The 18863-nt window shown below is 39.9% G+C and overlaps 2 protein-coding genes across 5 annotated transcripts; one reads left to right on the top strand and one right to left on the bottom strand.

Moving 5' to 3' along the window:
• Positions 1–3052: 3052 nt before the first annotated feature.
• Positions 3053–13189, top strand: arhgef16 (Rho guanine nucleotide exchange factor (GEF) 16; the record flags this gene model as incomplete). Its single annotated transcript, XM_079239612.1, has 14 exons — positions 3053–3604; positions 3769–3814; positions 4525–4691; positions 4859–4915; positions 6687–6847; positions 7957–8109; positions 8200–8329; positions 10221–10295; positions 10386–10478; positions 10684–10835; positions 11934–12119; positions 12437–12507; positions 12724–12825; positions 12935–13189. 14 exons carry the CDS (start codon positions 3053–3055, stop codon positions 13072–13074), a joined length of 2085 nt encoding a protein of 694 aa, XP_079095738.1. The 3' UTR covers positions 13075–13189.
• A 533-nt stretch (positions 13190–13722) lies between these two features.
• On the bottom strand, positions 13723–18491 carry ybx1 (Y box binding protein 1). 4 transcript variants are annotated; one of them, XM_079239256.1, is made up of 8 exons: positions 18227–18491; positions 16349–16412; positions 16056–16089; positions 15884–15973; positions 15415–15759; positions 15024–15121; positions 14417–14700; positions 13723–14061 (listed from the first exon to the last, which is right to left on the bottom strand). In XM_079239256.1, the coding sequence occupies exons 1-7, from the start codon at positions 18330–18332 to the stop codon at positions 14463–14465; spliced, it is 975 nt and encodes a 324-aa protein (XP_079095382.1). In that variant the 5' UTR covers positions 18333–18491; the 3' UTR covers positions 13723–14061; positions 14417–14462. The 4 variants fall into 4 exon arrangements, with proteins under 4 accessions (XP_079095382.1, XP_079095383.1, XP_079095384.1 ...); XM_079239257.1 differs by having other exon boundaries at positions 15036–15121; XM_079239258.1 differs by having other exon boundaries at positions 15478–15759.
• Between the last annotated feature and the right edge of the window lie 372 nt (positions 18492–18863).

Raw genomic sequence — 18863 nt, 5'->3', positions numbered from 1 at the left:
CGGTTACATTTAATAAATGATTTTCGTCTATAATCAGCTTCGGGAGCAGCTGGCCTCTCTCTCTCTGAATATCCCTACTTTCAGAGCAGCTTTGGAAGATTTGCAATCGCTAAATAGTTATCAGCCTGTTGATGCAGATTTAGACATTTACTTTAGGAATCATAATAAGATATGCAAATTAACTACATTCATGCATGAACTTTGACCCATCTGCTCAAAATGTGCAATAAACTCCACTTTCCTGATGCCGAAATTAATACTTAACACTAACACTAGGTAAATCTGTGTTTGTTGAGTTATTTCTCCTGTTTAAAAGTAGCAGCTGGTGTTGTATTACACATCACTGGTAAGCTAAATTGATCACCTTTACAACAAGGTATAAGTTTTAAGGTTAGCGCATCTACAAAATGAACAAAATCTCTGCGACATTCTCTTGTTGGTACTCAGCTTATTATTGATCAGCTTGAGTGATCCAAGCAGCTACTTCTGAATGCCATTTTTTTTCTTTTGAAATTTAAAACCTAAATTTATAATTTTTTCATCATTATGTCTTAATTGGGGGATTAATAACACATTCTAAGTCAAGACAAACATAAAACTTTTTTTTTTACTGCTTCGCCCAGGTTTTGAAAAGTAAAAGTTAAAAGCAAAGCAAAAATGCAAGAGCAGAGACGTTTTGATGAAAGTGACAAACAGATCCAGGGCCTTACTGGTACACAACTTATGTAAAAGGTGTCGGATCTGGGGGCAGGCTGTAAAAGACACTGTTTTCTCTTTCTCTAAGTAAACAAGTAAGGCACAAAGATATTTAAAATACGCAAAAACAGGAAAATATACATCATTTGACACTTTCAGAGTTGCTCTCATCCATAAATGTGAAAAAAACCTACTACTGCTAATGTAAATCAGCTGTTTGTTTGAAAGGGACTCAGCTGGTAAGGCCAGTCTCCTGCCCTTTGAGTCTCGGTACATTTGGAGGACAGGACAGGGCCTACAGAACTTCTCAGCTCCGGGGCCCAACAGTAGGTAAAGGCGGCCCCGTCTGCAGGTGGATAGAAGGGCAGATAAAAATATGGAAGGACTAAAAGGGATGACTTTACTAAGAAAACCACTTACTTAGAGTCGGTCCAAGTTGTGGCCGTACTCATCTAAGATTGTGGTTCCGTTGTGCATCACACCATTCCCTGTCATCATCCAAGTCTCTAGAAAACATCCCACAATTATCAAGCATTCTCATAGAGAAAAACACCACAGTGTACAAATTCCTTCTATATCTTACCTGAGCGCAAGTTTGTCTTGGTAGAGGGCAGCTACAGGAAGGCAGGGTTGTGCGTTGTGACACCAATTTCAATTGAACTAGTCCACTTGTCGACCATCTTGTCGATGAAAACCTCGAAACCTAGAAAACCTAGAAAACCTCGTTGGAGCTGCTCAGTCAGGACCACACAGTGGTTAAAATCATCAGTCGTACTGTGAAAAATAAATGCGTTTAAAATGCTGTAAAAATTGAGAGCAGAGAATTGCAACACATGATTATTATTTAAAAGTCAAGATTTAAAAGGTTTCAACAAGGTTTAAAAGATTATCCAGTAGACACAATGACTTACTGTGGCCGCAGTGGCGTCCTGCCATGGCAGATGATGGCAGCTTTCTGGCCACAGTTGGGGTGAGTCTGAGTCTGGAGCTTGCCAGAGAGCAGGCCGAGGTCGACCGACATCTGGGGACAGAACCCTCATGATTTTGGGGACATTTACATTTTATTGTGACCTGTCCTAGAATAAAGTAAGAAGCGAGCATTAATTGATTCCTCAAAACGACCACCAGATGGAGGCAAAGAGCCATTTTTTTTATTTACAGGCGACACGACAAACAAAAAGATTTCTTTGAAAGCAAAAGTTTAAAAAAATATATGAATTACAGTCACATTTTGTCGTGTATTTTGCAATAGTTGTAGAACAGAAAGAAACTTAAACGTTATTCCCATAAAGGTAATTTTCCTAAGTGAAACAGGTCGTACTATCAATATCTACGCTCGCCACATTTCAGCTACACCTTGAAGACGGATGTTACATGTTTATCGTCGTGAAGTGGCTTCCCGTGGGTCTGATTTGCTATTAACTGTCACTTATCAGCACACTGATTGGTGCTCACCTGTTGTGACGTAAGCAACCCAGTTTAATGGGCGCCCCGCAAGCAGAGGAGGAAGTGCGAGACAAAAATGTGACAGAGTGCTGCAGAGGAGAACCGCCGCTGCGGCCGCACCTTTTCACCCGTAAGACCGCAACTGGAGCACAACAGACGGACTAACCCGCAGGTCGACACGGCTGGTGTTGAAACTCGGAGTTTAAACTGCGTGTCAGCTGGCAGGTATGAACCATGGGAATGTGAGGCAGACATTTTTCTCCCTCCCTAATCCGTCTTTAAGGTCGCAGTTATTGTAAACTTAGGACTCCGATCAGGCGGAAAAGAAAGTCAAATCCAACCAGTTGTTTATTTACAGCGAGGTTAGAACAGAATCAAAACTGAGCTCAAAGCTAATCTCATGCTCTCTGTTATGAATGTCATTTTAATCCCATGAGAACGTGTTTAGAGTCGGGATGTAGTCATAATAATGTGTAATATGTCAGCTTTTCACACAGCAAACCCAGTGCAATTATCAAAAACACTGGATTGGTTTAATTGTAGTTTCTGTGCTGCAGATTTGCTGTAGCACAGCTATGTTTTTATGTGAGCAAGTGCAGGGTACAAGGGGGAAATGAGTCATGGGTTGAAAGGAGTTTGTGGATCGGCACAACTGGCTTCTCCACTTCACTCAAAGTTTTAACACTGAGAGATCAGAGCTTGGTTGGGATAAGATGGGGGAGCCCCAGAAGTTAGATTGTCAATATTTTCATATTCACATGTTCCCAACATAAGGAACTATGTATTAAATGCTCCCTGAACTTAATACATACATAACGACCATACTTTTCCTTTAATCATCAGTTTCTTCTGAATGTTGTAGGTACTGAAAGAGTTCAGGAGACATAGAGACATTTTCCAAATGGAGACCATGTCCCAAAGCGAATCCGACAGCTGTGAGGCCGACCAGGCTTCCGTAATTCTTGAGAGTAATTTCTCCAAAGAACTCCATATCCACGAGGAAGGTGATAAATGCTGCAAACCAGAATCCCCACAGAAACCCCAGTCTGAAACACAGAAGGATACAGTGGATCGGATTGTTGTGCCTCAGCGGGTGGTCTTGAGCACACAAAGTCCTGCAGCACTGAAGGTTGGCAAGCATCAACTCATCCCAAAGAATTTAGCTGTAAAAAACCGACACCACACGACAGTGGTGACGTTTCCAGTGGGACTAGAGAAATCCAGCAGCAGGAGCCACAGCCGATACTCATCTCAGGGACCAGATGTGTCTTGGGATGACTATGACAGTGATGGAGATGGATTTGCTTTGAGGAGAAACCGCAGGAACAAGTCATACAGAGCAGCAGTGACCAGCATGGACATCGAAGCCATCACAGCAGGACAAACGGCTAACACCACACTGAAATCTGTTGATGAAGACAGGCAAATTAGTCCTGGTCCAGCTCGCGTTCCTCGACGCAAGGTACATGCAATATGGTGGGGGGTGAGGGCAATACTCTGCTGTTATACTTACTGGTCACAGTAAATTAAATAGATTTAACAGATAGTTTCTATGACTGTACTTAAATGTGCATATTTAAAAAGAAAAATAAAATAAACTAATGCTCCCTTCTTTCTCCTCTCTAGGATACACTGTGGAGAAGGAGGAACCAGCGTGGTTCATTCAAAAATGGTATGTTCAGTCATGTGTCACTTAGTCACCTTGGCTAAATTTGGGTACATGACTCCCAATAGTTGGGAAATAATGACATTTCACACATTCAAAATAAGACTTGACTGTTACAGATTTTGTATTCGATGAAAATGTGAAAGTTGGATTTGATATGTGTAAGGAATCATCTTTATGCCACTGCTTGGAAAAGAGCTTGAGGCAATAGACTCAACAGGAAAGAAGAAGCTCTGAACACTTTATGCATGATAAATATGTGTTGAGTACTGGAGTGCTGTAGTCTCAAACACTGACACTTGCTTTATTATTCTTTAGAGTTGCTTGATTTATTTTTCTTTCTTCGTTTAAAAGAGCTTTTTTTTTTTCCTTTAGTCACTATGTGAACTTCAGAGGTGTTGATTAAAGCAGTGCACTGCCTCATGCAGCTCTTGTCAAAACCTACAAAACACGTTCTGCAAAAGCATTTTAATCAATTCTTGAGAAATACGTCCTGCTAAGTTATATCAGATTTTGTCAGCGTGTTTAATATAATGAAAATGAAACCTACCATGTTTCACTCACATTATAGTCTTCTTATAATAATCTTATTAATCTAATTATTTGTGTTGCAACCTAGTGTGTTCACCCCTGTAGTCATGCATGTGGGATTTTGCAGTACAATCTGTGTAAAGTGAAACATAAGGGTTGTTTGTTGATGTTTATGCAATTCTCAGCTACACCATGCCTCTACCAGGAGATGCGTGAGCGTGGGCTTCATTCTACCAACCAGGATGAGATGCTGGATGACTTTGTGGTGGTGGAGCAGTCTCCCAAGGAGGATGAGAACATTGTAGTAAAGAGCTACAAACCAGCACAGCTCACCTGGAGCCAGTTGCCACAGGTAGTCCTTCAAATGCAGACACACACAAAACAAGTGCTCTGTAAGGGGTTAATCTGCACTCAGATTATTTGTTGTTTTAGTTGCTGTATATATGAAAACGTTACATATGTGTAGAAGTATTGCATATTTTTAAGAGTCATTCATTATTTATAATTTGTCTTGCAAAGGTGAAGGACACTGATATTTTAACAACAATTACACCCCAAGAGAGAAAGAGACAAGAGGTAAGTGTGTGTCTATACAGTTCAATATTTAACATTTCCAAAGGGAACTTAAACTGACTGCACACTAAGGTCAGTTATATGATGCTACATGCTGACCCCTCTGTGGATGTTTGTGTGTGTTTACATGGGCTGCATACTCCAGACTCCAGTTCCATGTGCACACAAAGCCTATTTTGTGGAGAGACTGTTTAGGATAGGTGCCTTTCTACAACGCATTTATTTTCATTATAAAGAGAGTATGGCTGCAAGGATACACAGATGGTTATGTTCTCGTTTTAGACTTTTTCCTCTCGTGCAGCCAAAATTAAGTTCAGATTCTCTCGTTACTGCTCCCAATGCATGTGTGATGCATAACAAATCAAACTGATGCAACAAAAATTTTAGCATGAAAAGTCCATATGAAGACATGAATTGGACTGAACCCATACAGACTTGTGTTTCTATTGGGAATTAAAGTTTTACATGTTTATGCAGCAGAGTTTTGTTTACATGAACTTCCCTGTGTTCCTGTCTTTGTTTTGGAAAGAAAACAAGCAACACTACGGTGCTAAATTAAATTTAAAAAATGTAGCACCGTATTCCCATGATTTTTACTATATATTTTATTTCAGTTCAGTTCAATTCAGCTATATCTGGATTGCGCCACTTCACAACAATATCTTCTCAGGGCACTTTACAGACACACCAGATCGAGCCATCTCATAGTAAACAGCCTAGTTAAGGAAAACCAACAGATTGCATTGAATCTTAACTTTGATCCAATCCCCCATCCTGTTTGTTTGTTTTTGCTGTTGAGAGATTAAAGTCAAAATAACAATTTATTTAAAAGGATGAATGTCATATTACTGCTTGAAACCCTTAAAGAGTTAAAATATTTGTCCCAATTATGAGTTAAGCATATAAAAGACAAGATTCACACGATTTCCTAAAACTCAGCCAACTTTTATTTCGATGTTTGTTCATTCTTTTAAACCACACCTCAAATCTGTCACACACCATACCTGCTTTTTAAACCCATCTAAAAAACCAAAGCAAGTCAGAGATAGGGTCATATTATGTTGATACTAATGTGGCCTCACCAGAAGTCTAGGATGTCAATGTTGTGTCAATACCAAAGGTCTACCCTTTGTGCACTCCTGTTGCTGAATAAAGCCACACCCTGCCAGTGTAATCATACATTGGCAATCCCCAGAACAGGTGCTTGACTTGTATTTTTGTACCTTTAGACCCCTAATGGGTCTAGTTTTAGTACTAAAGCTGTGTGCTCCAGATGGGCAACCATGCATAGCAGCCTTCTCTAGATATTAGGCAATAAACTGAAAGTCACTACAAATAACATTTTGTGTGGTGTAGTTGACGAAACCCAGTTCATGCACTTTGGTCTTCTCTGAGCCACTTCACCTTTATTGGCAGAAAGATTGTAGAAGGCGTATCGCCACCACGTGACTCTCGCACAGCTGGAGATGCATGTTCTTGGACAGGAAGACGCAAAGATGCACCAGTTTTCATTTATTGATTTTTAAGATTTTTTTTTTCCCTACTTACCAATATGACGAACTTTGATTGGGTTCATTACATACAGCAAGAAAAAAAAACTGTTTGTTCTAATTTCAAAGTTATAATGCAGAAAAAAATAGAGGAGAATACCAAAGTGGGGTTGACACTATTTTGTTGGACGGAAAAACCCAAAAGAAACCAGTAGAACCACAATGCATGCGTGGGGTTCTTTCCACAACTTTACACTCAGTAATATATGTGGTGTCTTTGACAGGCCATTTTTGAGATTATCACCTCAGAGCATTCATACCTGCACAGCTTGGGCATCCTGGTACGTCACTTCAAGGACAGCGATGCACTCAGGAAAACCATGACGACCACAGAGCACCACCACCTCTTCTCCAACATCTCTGTCATTCACAACGTTAGCCAAGGGTCAGTGCAGTACCTTACTTTTACTCTTTATATTTTGATACATTAATAATTGATTTCATTATCATGGTATTAAAAGTTCATTTTTAAGTGAAGGTATTCCAATTTTTTTCTTTCATACTTTTTCCTTTAAGCGTTTTGCTTGTGCATGTGTGTGAGAAACTGATTAAATAACTGCTTCATGTTAAAAAATAATACTATCAGACAGAAAGAATAACCATAACAGAATCTTGATGAAAGAATTGTTGTATTTTTTTCAGTAGAAGTACATACTGAGTGTTGTCATGGTATGTGGTTTGAATCCCCACTGGAACATGGTGCCGGGGGGAGTAGGTTTGTCTGAAGTTTCAGGTAGAGTATTTGCCCTTTGCATGTCTTTGGTATCCTGTAGCCTCTATTAACATGTTCAAACATGCAAGCCAAACTGGTTCTGCTGCCTTGCTGCTCTGAGTGGTATTTCTGGGATTTCAGACGATATTTTTGAGAACAACCTTTGTGTGTTGCTTTTAACTCCATTATGTGAGACAAGTCTGCTTCTCTTACAGTATCTGTATGAGAGTGAGCTGTTTAGTTTGTTCCTGGGTGGGGCTGTTTTTTAGGTATCAGTTTACTACTTGCTGTTTAAAAAGACAAGGTCGAAACTTGCCCTTTATTGGTGGGCTAAAAATGGAAAGACTATTATGATTTGGCAAGATTTGATTGTTTAGATCTTACAGTGGAAAAGAATGTTACATAAATTCTTTATTTTAAGATATTTGGAGCTTGAAATGATCCATTTGTGTGCTTTCAAGACTTTCTTTCTGTAGTGGAATGGTGGAAAGGTTGACAAATAATTTCTGATAGTTGGAAAAACATGCAAAAACTACTTTAGGTTATCTGCAGCATTATTGTGTAAATAAATTATAATACATTTAAAATATTCTAAATTTAGTGTGAGGATTTCATTGTTATACTTCTCTCTGATGCGACCAGTAATAAAGTAAAAATCCCTGTACACTCATCTTTACTTACATGTTGGAAGTGAACTTGTAACACAGCTTTACTTGTAACTCGCTTTAGCATGGACATCCTGTGTGTATGTTGGTTACATCACCAATTTTTTGGGTTCTCAGGTTCTTTAAGGAACTGGAACAACGTCACAATGAAAATCCAGTAATCCGGGACATCAGCGACATTATTCAGAACCACGCTGCCCACCACTTTAAACCCTACATTGTCTACTGCTCCAATGAAACCTTTCAACAAAGGACGCTTCAGAAGCTGCTGTGAGTGGCAAAACAAATTAAAACAAGCTCTTGTGTGACTCCTGTAACATGGCAGAATGTGCTGAACTTTTCTCTTTTTGTGTCCCTTAGAAACAATAACACGGCATTCAGAGATGCGCTGAAGCAAATCGAAGCGAGTTCTGAGTGCGGAGGCCTCCCCATGCTTTCCTTCCTCATCCTACCGATGCAGAGAGTCACCAGACTACCACTGCTACTGGATGTTAGTTTTAACCCTTACTTTCATCTATTAACAGCTCTCAGAACTGATCACATTTTCACTTCTGCATTCAACAGAAGCGTAAATGTTTATCTAAAAACATATATTTCCAAAATATTTCCTTAATTTACCTGAACATGTCTCTGTGATGTAGATACAGTGGTGTGCACAGATGGGTTCCCTTGGTTCATACTATAACCAGGGTACCCCTGATCATAGTATGAACCAGGGGCACCCTGAACCATGGTCTGGTTATACTATGAACTGAAATGTGAACAAAGCTTTGCATCATCGCCAAAATACATGAATTTGAATATGTCTAAATGTTTGAAGCAATATAACAAACAAGTAAAAGATTTTCAAGTTAAAGTTTGGTTACTGTCAGTTTGGCTTTTGCCATCTTCCATTGTGATTATTTAGTAATATCCACATAAGCAAATATCACAGCAAATAAATGCTGGAATATCCATCTACTCATTCTGTGAAAGGCCCTCTAGCTCCCAACATTTTTAAGTAATCTGCATGTGTTTTATTTTTAATGGTCATGATTATGCCTTTATTTTGGCCTCTTCAGGTAGCTTGCTGTGGGTTGTTTAGGATGATTATCCTACTGTAGAAGCCATATTTTATAGATGATTAAAATTGATATTTTATTAATCTCAATAGGAAAATTAGTTCTCTGCAATGAACATATCCAATTTACACTATGAGTTGTGTGCTGCCATATTTTGGCACCCAGAGAGTGGTTTTCTATTACTCTCTATTACTATTGTTGTGGTCTGCTCAGGAACCATTCAAAATACTTATTTAGCCACTGAAACAGCAAAAATCTTAACCCAACTAAATGATAACAAAATAAACACCAGGTCCTGGGGGTTTGATGGGCTGGGTCCATTCTGGAACGGCACCCCTTTTATGGCGCATGGAGGCCCTGGTTAGCTGTCTCCAGTCAACATCAATGCTTATAACACATAAAGTACAAATAACTAAAGTATAACCACCATGCCCATGTAGACTGGGTGGTCACACCATGTATAAATATTTTTCTTGAAAATCTGCGCTCTTGTTTCTCCAAACAGACATTTATTCAAGACTGAAATGTCATTTTAACTGGAGTTTACAGTACTTGTTACCAAAATTAATAAAGCTTTTTCAGTTGTTGATTTGTAAATATCCGATATGGAGTATTTGTAGTGACGATGCAGTAAAAGTTATATTCTGAAGAATCTTACAGTAATACATCATGTTCTGCATGTGCAGATTAAGTTGAATGACAGCACAGTCTGCCAATCAGAATTTTCCTTCCGTAACTTGACCTCCAGTCTTCATTTTAACTGGAAATCCCAAAGATAGGCAGCTGTTTGGAGAACCCACAAGCTGCTGATTGTTTATATAAGACTTGAGTGGGCGAATCATTATTGTCATTGAGTATTTATGGCTTTGACATTTAAAATGGTCTGGCATATAAGTGATTGTGAACAAGTCATATTTACCTAACATATTAAATTTTTTGGGGATGACCTGAAAAAATATATATTTTCCCTCTAGAATTGTACAAAATAAGTAGAAAATCTGGCTTTACCTTTATACTTTTGCAAACATTGACGTGTTATCTTAAGTCTTGTAGCTCAAAGGATTAGAAAACCACTGCCCTTGAAGAAGTTTGCAGTAATGTATGCAGTAATGTAAACTTTGGCATTGCATACCTGTATTTTGCATTTTGTCTTGCACATTCAGTGTGTGTATTTGTGATTTTTTTTTATCAGAATATATTTTGTTCTACATTTGTAGTAGCCATTTTAATGAAGATGAGATGCCAACAGTTAAAGGTGACTTTTAAAAAAAAAAAAAAAACAAAAAAAAAAAACAACTAATTCCCTCTTTTTGCCTTCAGACAATCTGCCAAAAAACTAAATCCCAGACAGCAGAATACTTTGCTGCTTTGTGGGCACTGCAAGCCATGAGCAAGGTATAGACATTGACAACAACTCAAATTAATGCTTGGAAAACTGTAGTGTGATTGTATAGTTGTAACTGCAACAGTTATCACTTTTGACAGCTGGTCGCTAGCTGCAACGACGGAGCAAGGCGAATGGAGAGGACAGAGCAGATGTACACCATCCAGAAACAGATGGAGTTTGGAAAAATCAAGGTATGAACAGAGCATGTGCAGAGACTCATTCACAAAGTTAACCTACTGTTCACAAGGTTCAATTAGTTTGTTGTAATGTATGAACAAAGAGGAGTATAAATTTACATGGACGAAGCTATGAGCAGATTTTATTTCTGTTACAATAAAGCCAATGTAGTACAGAAAGTACTGCTTAAATATTTTTGCCAACTTTGTGTTGTCACAGCCTTTCCCGCTTGTGTCATCATCACGTTGGTTGAAGAAGCGTGGTGAGCTCGCCATCTCCACCGAGGAGCTCAGCATATGGAAGGCTTTCAGCAACAGAAGCTACTACTTATTTCTCTTTAATGATGTACTCATTGTCACTAAGAAGAAAGGGTGAGTGCACATTCACAGCCTGTTTCTTTATATTGGCTACTTAGGTTAAATAACATTTTAATAAGGATGAAAGCAATAGTAATCTTAAAAAGTGAGCTTATGGCTTTACACACTTTCAAGTGAATTCACTGACTTCATTTTATAATAGTTTGTGAAAACAATCAAATCTATCTTTATTTGTAGAGCACTCATCATGCATAAAATGCCACTTAAAGTGCATCTTTTTCCATTAAATCAACATGACCATAAATTTAGCATTGCCACATATACTGCATAACGTGTTTATATAGACACGCACACGCAACACACACACACGTATATGCCCATGTACATAAAAACAATGTGTCCAATCTCTGTCCTAACAACCCATTATATCATTTATATCAGGAAACCGAAAACACTGGAACATAATATAAAAAAATTAAATAACATAAAATGCTCTAAAATATAAAAGCTAAAATACAATAAAATGCAATTAAATAAGGTATAGAATAAGACTCTAATATACTACTATTCTCTAACATATCCTGTCAAAATTTACAATTCAAAGCGTACTAAGAGCAAACCTGTTCTAACATCAGCTAAAATGAGGGCTGTTGGGGAAAAAAAAAAAGGTGCTTCATGTACCTGACGTTTTTTCAGTAATGTGGTCATTTCTTGGTGACTTATGAATAACATGCATGGAATCTAAAACTAAAAGGAATCCAGCTGCTGGCAGGGAGCATAAGAAGTGGATGGAAAAGGGACAACAAGGAGAGAGGATGGATGTTGTGCGTGCATACTTGAGATTCTTCAATTTTGCATTCAGCTTGTCAGCTCGGCTCGGTACAGCTGCCTGTTTTGAGTTAGGGAGAAAGCAAACAATCTCAGCTCAGAGGAGGGAGTTGCCTACAACACTGCTGTCATTTAGTGGTTACAGAGTGAACATTGTGACCTAGTCCCTGATCATCGGGTGGTAATTTGTAAAACATGCTTGAAAAGCAGATATCTAAAGAATATAATTGAACTTTTTTTTTAAATGTATGTGTGAAGTCGTAGTATTTCTGATAATACTGGGGTCAATGCACATAATAAATTCATGACTGTCCATATGTCCAGTGAAGAGAGCTTTGTGGTGTTGGACTATGCTACTCTGGAGAATGTTGAGGTGGTGTCGGGGGAGGATACAGATGCACAAATGTCTCCATCTACCAAAAACAACTACATCCAACTTTCCTTCAAACTGAAGATGAGCAGGAACAGCGAGGGGAGATCAGAGCAAATCTCCTTGGTGGCTGACTCCAGGTACTGCTGCCCTAAACTCCCATTTAATGTTTTAGATCTCTTATGCTCGTTTAATATACCAAAAATAGGAGTTGACATTTGAAAACACCACTACATACTCATTACGTCTGTCAGTCTGTTGCTGAATCATCAAATACATACAACTACATGGTAGAACTTTTGAACATGTAGTTTTACATGTGACTTGTTCCAACCATACGTTGAAAACTGACCAGTTTGTGTTTGGCGCCCTCTACTGACAAAGTTTAAACTGCAACTTGAGATGTCCCCCAAAGTTGTTTCTTCATTATGTAACCCCTTGACTTTCTTTTGCCAAGGGTGGACCGTGCACGCTGGATAATTGCTCTTACAGAGTACAATCAGGCGGGTGTATTCACTTGCAAAGATGGTAAGTCTGCCTGCATTAATTACATGACGGAATTGTACATTTAAATGTTTTTTCTTTTCAAGGAATTGACAAGATTTCTCTGGGAAGTAATACCAGACAGCTGGTCCCCCCTTTTTTTGGTCCCCAAAATGTCTAAAATCAGATTCCTACATTATGACAAACTAACAAAAGGGCACAAATTGATCATGATCTTTTTTTTTTCATGCATTGTTTTAGGTCTTCCACAGTATGAGGCCACCAAAGCCTACATGCCAAAGGAGCCAGATGAACTTGGCCTGCGACAGGCAGAGCTTGTCATCGTATTGCAAAAAGAGGAAGGTTAGGCCTTCTTGGCACCATCACAAAATAATTACATCTTCCTCAATGATAATTATCTCTTTAGGCAACCGTTTTCCCCAATTGATTTTCAACTTTTTGCTCTTCCTAGCTTGGTGCTATGCAGAGAGAATGAGAGATGGAGAAAAGGGCTGGTTTCCTGCGAACTGTGCCACAGAAATTACCAACCCCACTGCCATGGAGGACAACGTACAACGCATGAAGCGACTGCGCAAAGAGACAAATGTTTGAAAAGACTATCAGTGGTCAAACCATTGTACCATGATTTACCTAAGTGGACGAAATACACACTGGTAGAGTAACACTCCATGTTCAGGTTTGTTCAGCTTGCTGTTGAACACTTAATGAGAAAGTAACCATTATTTTGCTTTTTTAAATCAGCATTGGACAAATTTGACAACAGCCTTAACACATCCCATGTGTCATGATCTAAGAAAATGTAACCATGAGGTTTCATGCTTTTTTTTCTTTTTTTTTATATTGTTCAGAGCGGCCAGAACTATTTTTGTTATATGCTGCACATTTGGAAAAGCAGCGTTCCTGACACACTGGGATCTTTTTATCCAATTTAACATATTTGCTGTTTTGTCAACTTTTATCTTTAGTCAAAGTTAAGGCATAAAAAATTTAGTGCGAACACAGAAGCTGCATGTTTAAATATAAAGAGGTCCTGGATCCACTTTCAACTCCAAGATAAGGGCCTATTGCCAAGTACGGTAGTAGTTATATTTTTAACTTGCATGATAAATGATGAAACTGTGAGTAGATACAGTTTATAAAGCACACATTTGTCTACGTGTAGACAATGTATAAACCTACAATCTGATGCTTTTAAGGCCTGGATACTTGAATCAAATAAAAACCACCACTACAGACACATTTTCTGGTTTCTTGAGTTTTTATTTGAGCTTGCATTTTGTTAAAATGTTTGAATACATAAAAAGTTATTTAAAAATGTCAAACTGACCAGATATCAAATTCAATTTTTATCTTTAAAAACCATTTGGTGTAAAAACTTAGGACAGATTTAGAAAAACATTTGTTGTTTCCCCAAAACATTGTAGCTGTCACATAAAAATAATGGGAAAAAAAACAAGTCTGCATAGATTCTGCAGGCCTTCGGTGGTAATCTGGTCAAACACATGGTGCAAGCTTGTGACGATCGTCAAGTCAAATCTTTATTGCTCAGATCTTGATGTTTCTTGACAGAAAAAAAAACTGCAAAAGATTAAAGGGAAATTAGTCTTTTCATCTGTATGCTGCACAGTCATTCAATATTATAATAATGTGGGGTTTGTTATTTGGCACTCTGCATTGTGACGTACTTATAAATGTGAATCATTACCTGATAACAGAAAAAGGATCTAAAGTTGATGCTCATATGAAAGACGGACTAAAGGGACAGGGCTTCATGGTGCCCGACAAGTTTGCTCTATCAAATGCACCATTACTTCATGCTGTGGAACATCCACTGATGGCTTTCATGTGAGCATCAGCATTTTTCTTTTTTGGATGGGGGCAGTTTAAGCTAGCTCATCACTGAATTTACTCACACATGGGGAGACAGACTTACCCGGACGATGGTAAAAGATGGTAGGTGCCGGTGGGCAGGTTGTTTCCTACTCAGCCCCACCCTGCTGGGCCTCGGGAGCGGACGTTTTCTCTGCAGATGGGTCACCTGTCTTGGCCTCCTTGCTGTCCTGGCCAGGTTTGCCACCAGTCTGTTGGCGTCTGCGGCGGTAGTTGTAGTTACGACGATAGCGCCGCTGGCGGGGCTGTTGATTTTGACCACCTTCGCCGCCTTGGTTCTCCTTGTCCTCCTCACCGTCCCGCACCGGTCTGGGACGGGGTGGACCTCTAGAGTAAATGGGAAAGAAGGAAAAGATGTAACAACTACTTTCTGTATGAAGTGGAAAAAACTCTGCAAAAGACAGACAGACAACACACCGCTGTAAAAATTATGAGAATTGTTGCGAGAAAAAAAAAAAACACTTGTGCAAAATTTGGACTTACAGCTGCAGTTTGAGGTTTGGCTTCAATAAAAGGGAGTTTCTTTGGCCAAACATGTGGCACTTATGTTACACTAATATTAGCTGGTGGCACAAAAACTGATCAAAACAAACCAGCACTCAGCTCTCCCAATTATTGCTGCCCTCCATCAATGAAGCCAACATGCAAACCTTGGTCTGAACCTTGGTCGGAAGCCTCTGTAGTAGTTCTGCCTCGCTGGTTTGTTCCCCTGGTCTGGACCTCCCTGACTCTCGTCACCCTCACCTCCCTGAAAACAAACGGATTAAACAATAAGAGAAAGGTTCTTTTCGTACCAACAGCTGTAATAAAACTAGGGAGATTTAATGTCTTGTAGATGAGTTTCTACAAAGCTGAGTGGATGGGGTCTATTCCATTTGCATCATACTGGCAAGACCCCCGATACACCAATATTTCTTGATCACAACCACGTGAGTGTAAGAGAGGAGAGGATTAAGAGGCAAGTATGACATGATCAAGTACCCTGACTGTCATGGGACAACTGGGTGTCTGCTTCAGGATAGTAGCCCTCTGACAGCATACCTCAGTCATCTCTCCGCGTGGTGCGTTGGTGTACGGGGGCCGGCGGCCGTAGCGTCTACGTACAAAGTATGGCGGGTAGCGCCGTCTTCCAGGGTAAGTGGGTCTGCGCTGTGGTTGTTGCGAGTCTCCTTCAGGGGCGCTGTCTCCCCCTTCTCTGCTGCCTTTGTCACGTCCTCCACTGCCAGGCTCGCCTTCTCCATCACTCGGGTAGTTCTCTGGATAGTCTCCTCCGCGGGGAGGGCCCCTCCTTCGGGGATAACGCCTGTAGCGGTTCCTGTCAGCAGCATACTTACTTCCCTGGACTGCAACGCCCCCTGGGCCGGTGACATTTGCTGCCTCTGCTCCCTATGTACAGAAATATTTCATTTAATTAAATTGACAGCCATGGGAGACAATAGATAATATATATATTTTCTTAAGCTGCTACTAAACAAAATAAATAAAAATATTGAATAAAATCCACACTGACCTTCTCTCCTTCAACGACATCAAACTCCACAGTTTCTCCATCTCCAACACTGCGAAGATATTTCCTCGGGTTGTTCTTTTTTATGGCTGTCTGAAATCATTAGGAAATCGTACATTAAAAATACAATCTGAGAAATTTAAAGAACAAAAAAATAAGACTACTACCAACTTACCTGGTGTACAAAAACGTCCTCTTTTGTATCATTCCTAAACAAAGGAGAATAGTTGTAGGTTCATATCCTGTTGAGCTATACAATGCATCACCACCTCCACAAACAGATTGCAAATAAGCTGGCAAGCTCAAGGATTAATTAAGTAGCACAGTTTCAACAGTATGAGGACCCGCAGAAAAATTAATCTGTTCAGCTCTGTAAGCAAATCATAACCATAATAGGATTGAGAATGTTCTCATGTCCAGACAAATGATACCACTTTATGAAGCAGAAATTGTGACAGGTTCACTTACCTATTGATAAAACCATATCCATTCCTGACGTTGAACCATTTTACTGTACCCAAGACTTTTGTTGCTGAAATAAGATAAACTTTATTAAACAAACTAATAACAAATTCAGCTCAAGTCATTTCAATCCAGCACTGAAAATAAATTTCCTTTTAGGGATTCATTTATGATCACTCATATTTACTGGGAATATGTGAATAGTGTTAAACATAAAATATGACAAACAAAAATGTAATTAAGTAAAACACATGATAAAAACTATCCATGGTCGCCATTATGTATGTTATATTTAACTCCCAACTGTCACTCTTATTATAGATGCTGATGCTTAGGAGTGCCTTGTGCCAGCTGCTCGTGGTGTGAGACATGAACCATAATGAGCAAGAGAAGAACACTACTTAGGCGGATTTATAGATTCAACACATTATGGTTCCAGATTGTTTCGCAGAACTGGGATACAGCAAGTCACACAAACCAGAAAGGACTCTGCTGAGGACGCTTCAAGTATTCTTATGTTGAAACACTACATACCTACTGCCCCATTTTCTGACGCAAAGCTCAGGACGTGAGCTTTCACACGTGGTAAAGTCGCACCCGGATACGTTAGCGAGCAGCAAGCTCCGCTCGCCTATTAGCATTAGATAGCAATGTAGCTGTGGGGATGAGAACCATGTGGTTGGAGTGAAGCCAGCAAGCGGAAATGAACATAACACGCTAGAAAGCATCTCTTGCTTTGGGAATTTAGTGCTTTTTTTCTTTAAAGTGATACTATAACAAGTTGCAGTTTTACTCTTCGTAATTAATAAAGGCCAAGTGGCAACATAAAATCCGCCACCATACGGCGGACATTTTGGGTGGCCCTTTCAGCCATGTAAATAGGTACGGTTAGCCTGCTAGGCTAATGTGGCTTCTGTGGCTATAGAAAAGCAATCGTTAAGTATCTAGGCCACGGGGACATCCTAGAAATTCGACCAAAACTAGACAACCGATGGAATGTATAACCATTGTAGTTGAGGGTCGATTATATACATTATAGTTTGGCCAATTGGACCGGACAAATATTTGTGCTCCGCCTATTTAGGACAAAATAGTCTTAACATGGAATCATATTCTTCCGTACGAACAAAGGGATGGTAAGCAGCTAACGTTTGTAGCCGGTGAAGTTGTCTGTGAGCAATGAGACCGTGTGCTTCAGACTGCCACGCGACTAACAGTTAGTTAAACTTCCAAGCATTCGGGGTCAACCGCTGTATTCTAACGACTAAACTTGTGCATGTAAACATACTAGTCCTGGTAACGGCTTCAACTGGCTCTAACGACCGTCCATGTGACGGTCGGTTGGATTCAAAGGTCTCTAGTGGATATTTGACGTGAGGAGGCCGATGGAGAGAGGAGAGGAGCAGGCTTGAATCCGTGGATTATTTCAATACTCGAAACCATAGCTTTCTAAATTAACAATAAAGCAGGTTAAATTACTGGAAAAAAAAAAAAATTTAAATTCAATGAAGCATACCGAGCAGCGGTTTAAGGATGGCGTGAGTTCTTCACCAACTGATCTTTCTTTTTTTTTCGGTATCGCTGGTTAGCATCAATGTCAGGACTACGGTTTAAATACATTACAACACACTTATATTACTTTTAGGTTCAAAATTGTCATTTTCAATGACTCTGAAAGTTCCTAAAATTTGGATTAATAATTTTTATCTTTCCTGTTTATGTATGCTTACACTGAGCCACCTAATGATGTTAATGTTTTACTAACTGTTAAATCGACCACGATCGGATTAGTGGACATAGCAATCACCACTTTGGCGCATCGCCCTACTGTAACACAAAACATGTAAGCTATATAGTTAGCTTAACTAGCTTCAACAGCCTTACCGATGACCTTCTTATCCCCCGCGGAAGCTGCAGCTGCCGGGCTGGATGGGCTTTCCGGATCGGCAGCAGGCTGCGGCGGTTGTTGAGTTTCGGCCTCGCTGCTCATGGTTACTACTGGTTGGTAATGGCTTCTGCCGGCGGCGGCTCTCTGCTATTTTTCCCGGTGCTAGATGGTAACCTGGGCCGGCGGTGGTGGGGGCTACTGCCTTCGGGCTCTCAGCTTTCCTCTTTCCGCTCCCGTTGCCGATCGAACTGGGCAGAATGAGTAACCGTGCCGGGGAACGTTCCTGTTGCAAGGTCCGCCCTACTCGCATTCTAATTGGCTGGAATGCGATATTCAGAGAAGATCCTCTTCTAATTGGTTCAGTAAGATGACTATCTCATTGGAGCGAAGCGTTTGCCAAAATGATTGGTCAAGGAGATTGTACCTGTCCATTTTCACCGCCCTCCAGTGATGTCAAAGCCAGTCAAACCAGACAGATAAGAATGACACATACGGGCGTGTGTTCCAGGTAGTCAAGTCAAATGGTTTTACTTGAGCCTGGAACTAAACTTAAATGACCTTTACAGACACAGAACGGCTAACTGTGTGATTGTGTGAGTCCTCTCTCGCACGGCTGCAGCTGGTGCAGAACGC

This window comes from Telmatherina bonti (genome assembly GCF_933228915.1).
Source record: "Telmatherina bonti genome assembly, chromosome: 4".
In the NCBI taxonomy this organism is placed as follows: domain Eukaryota; kingdom Metazoa; phylum Chordata; class Actinopteri; order Atheriniformes; family Telmatherinidae; genus Telmatherina; species Telmatherina bonti.
Note: the sequence above shows the minus strand (reverse complement) of the source record. Positions and strands in the feature narration are given on the sequence as shown.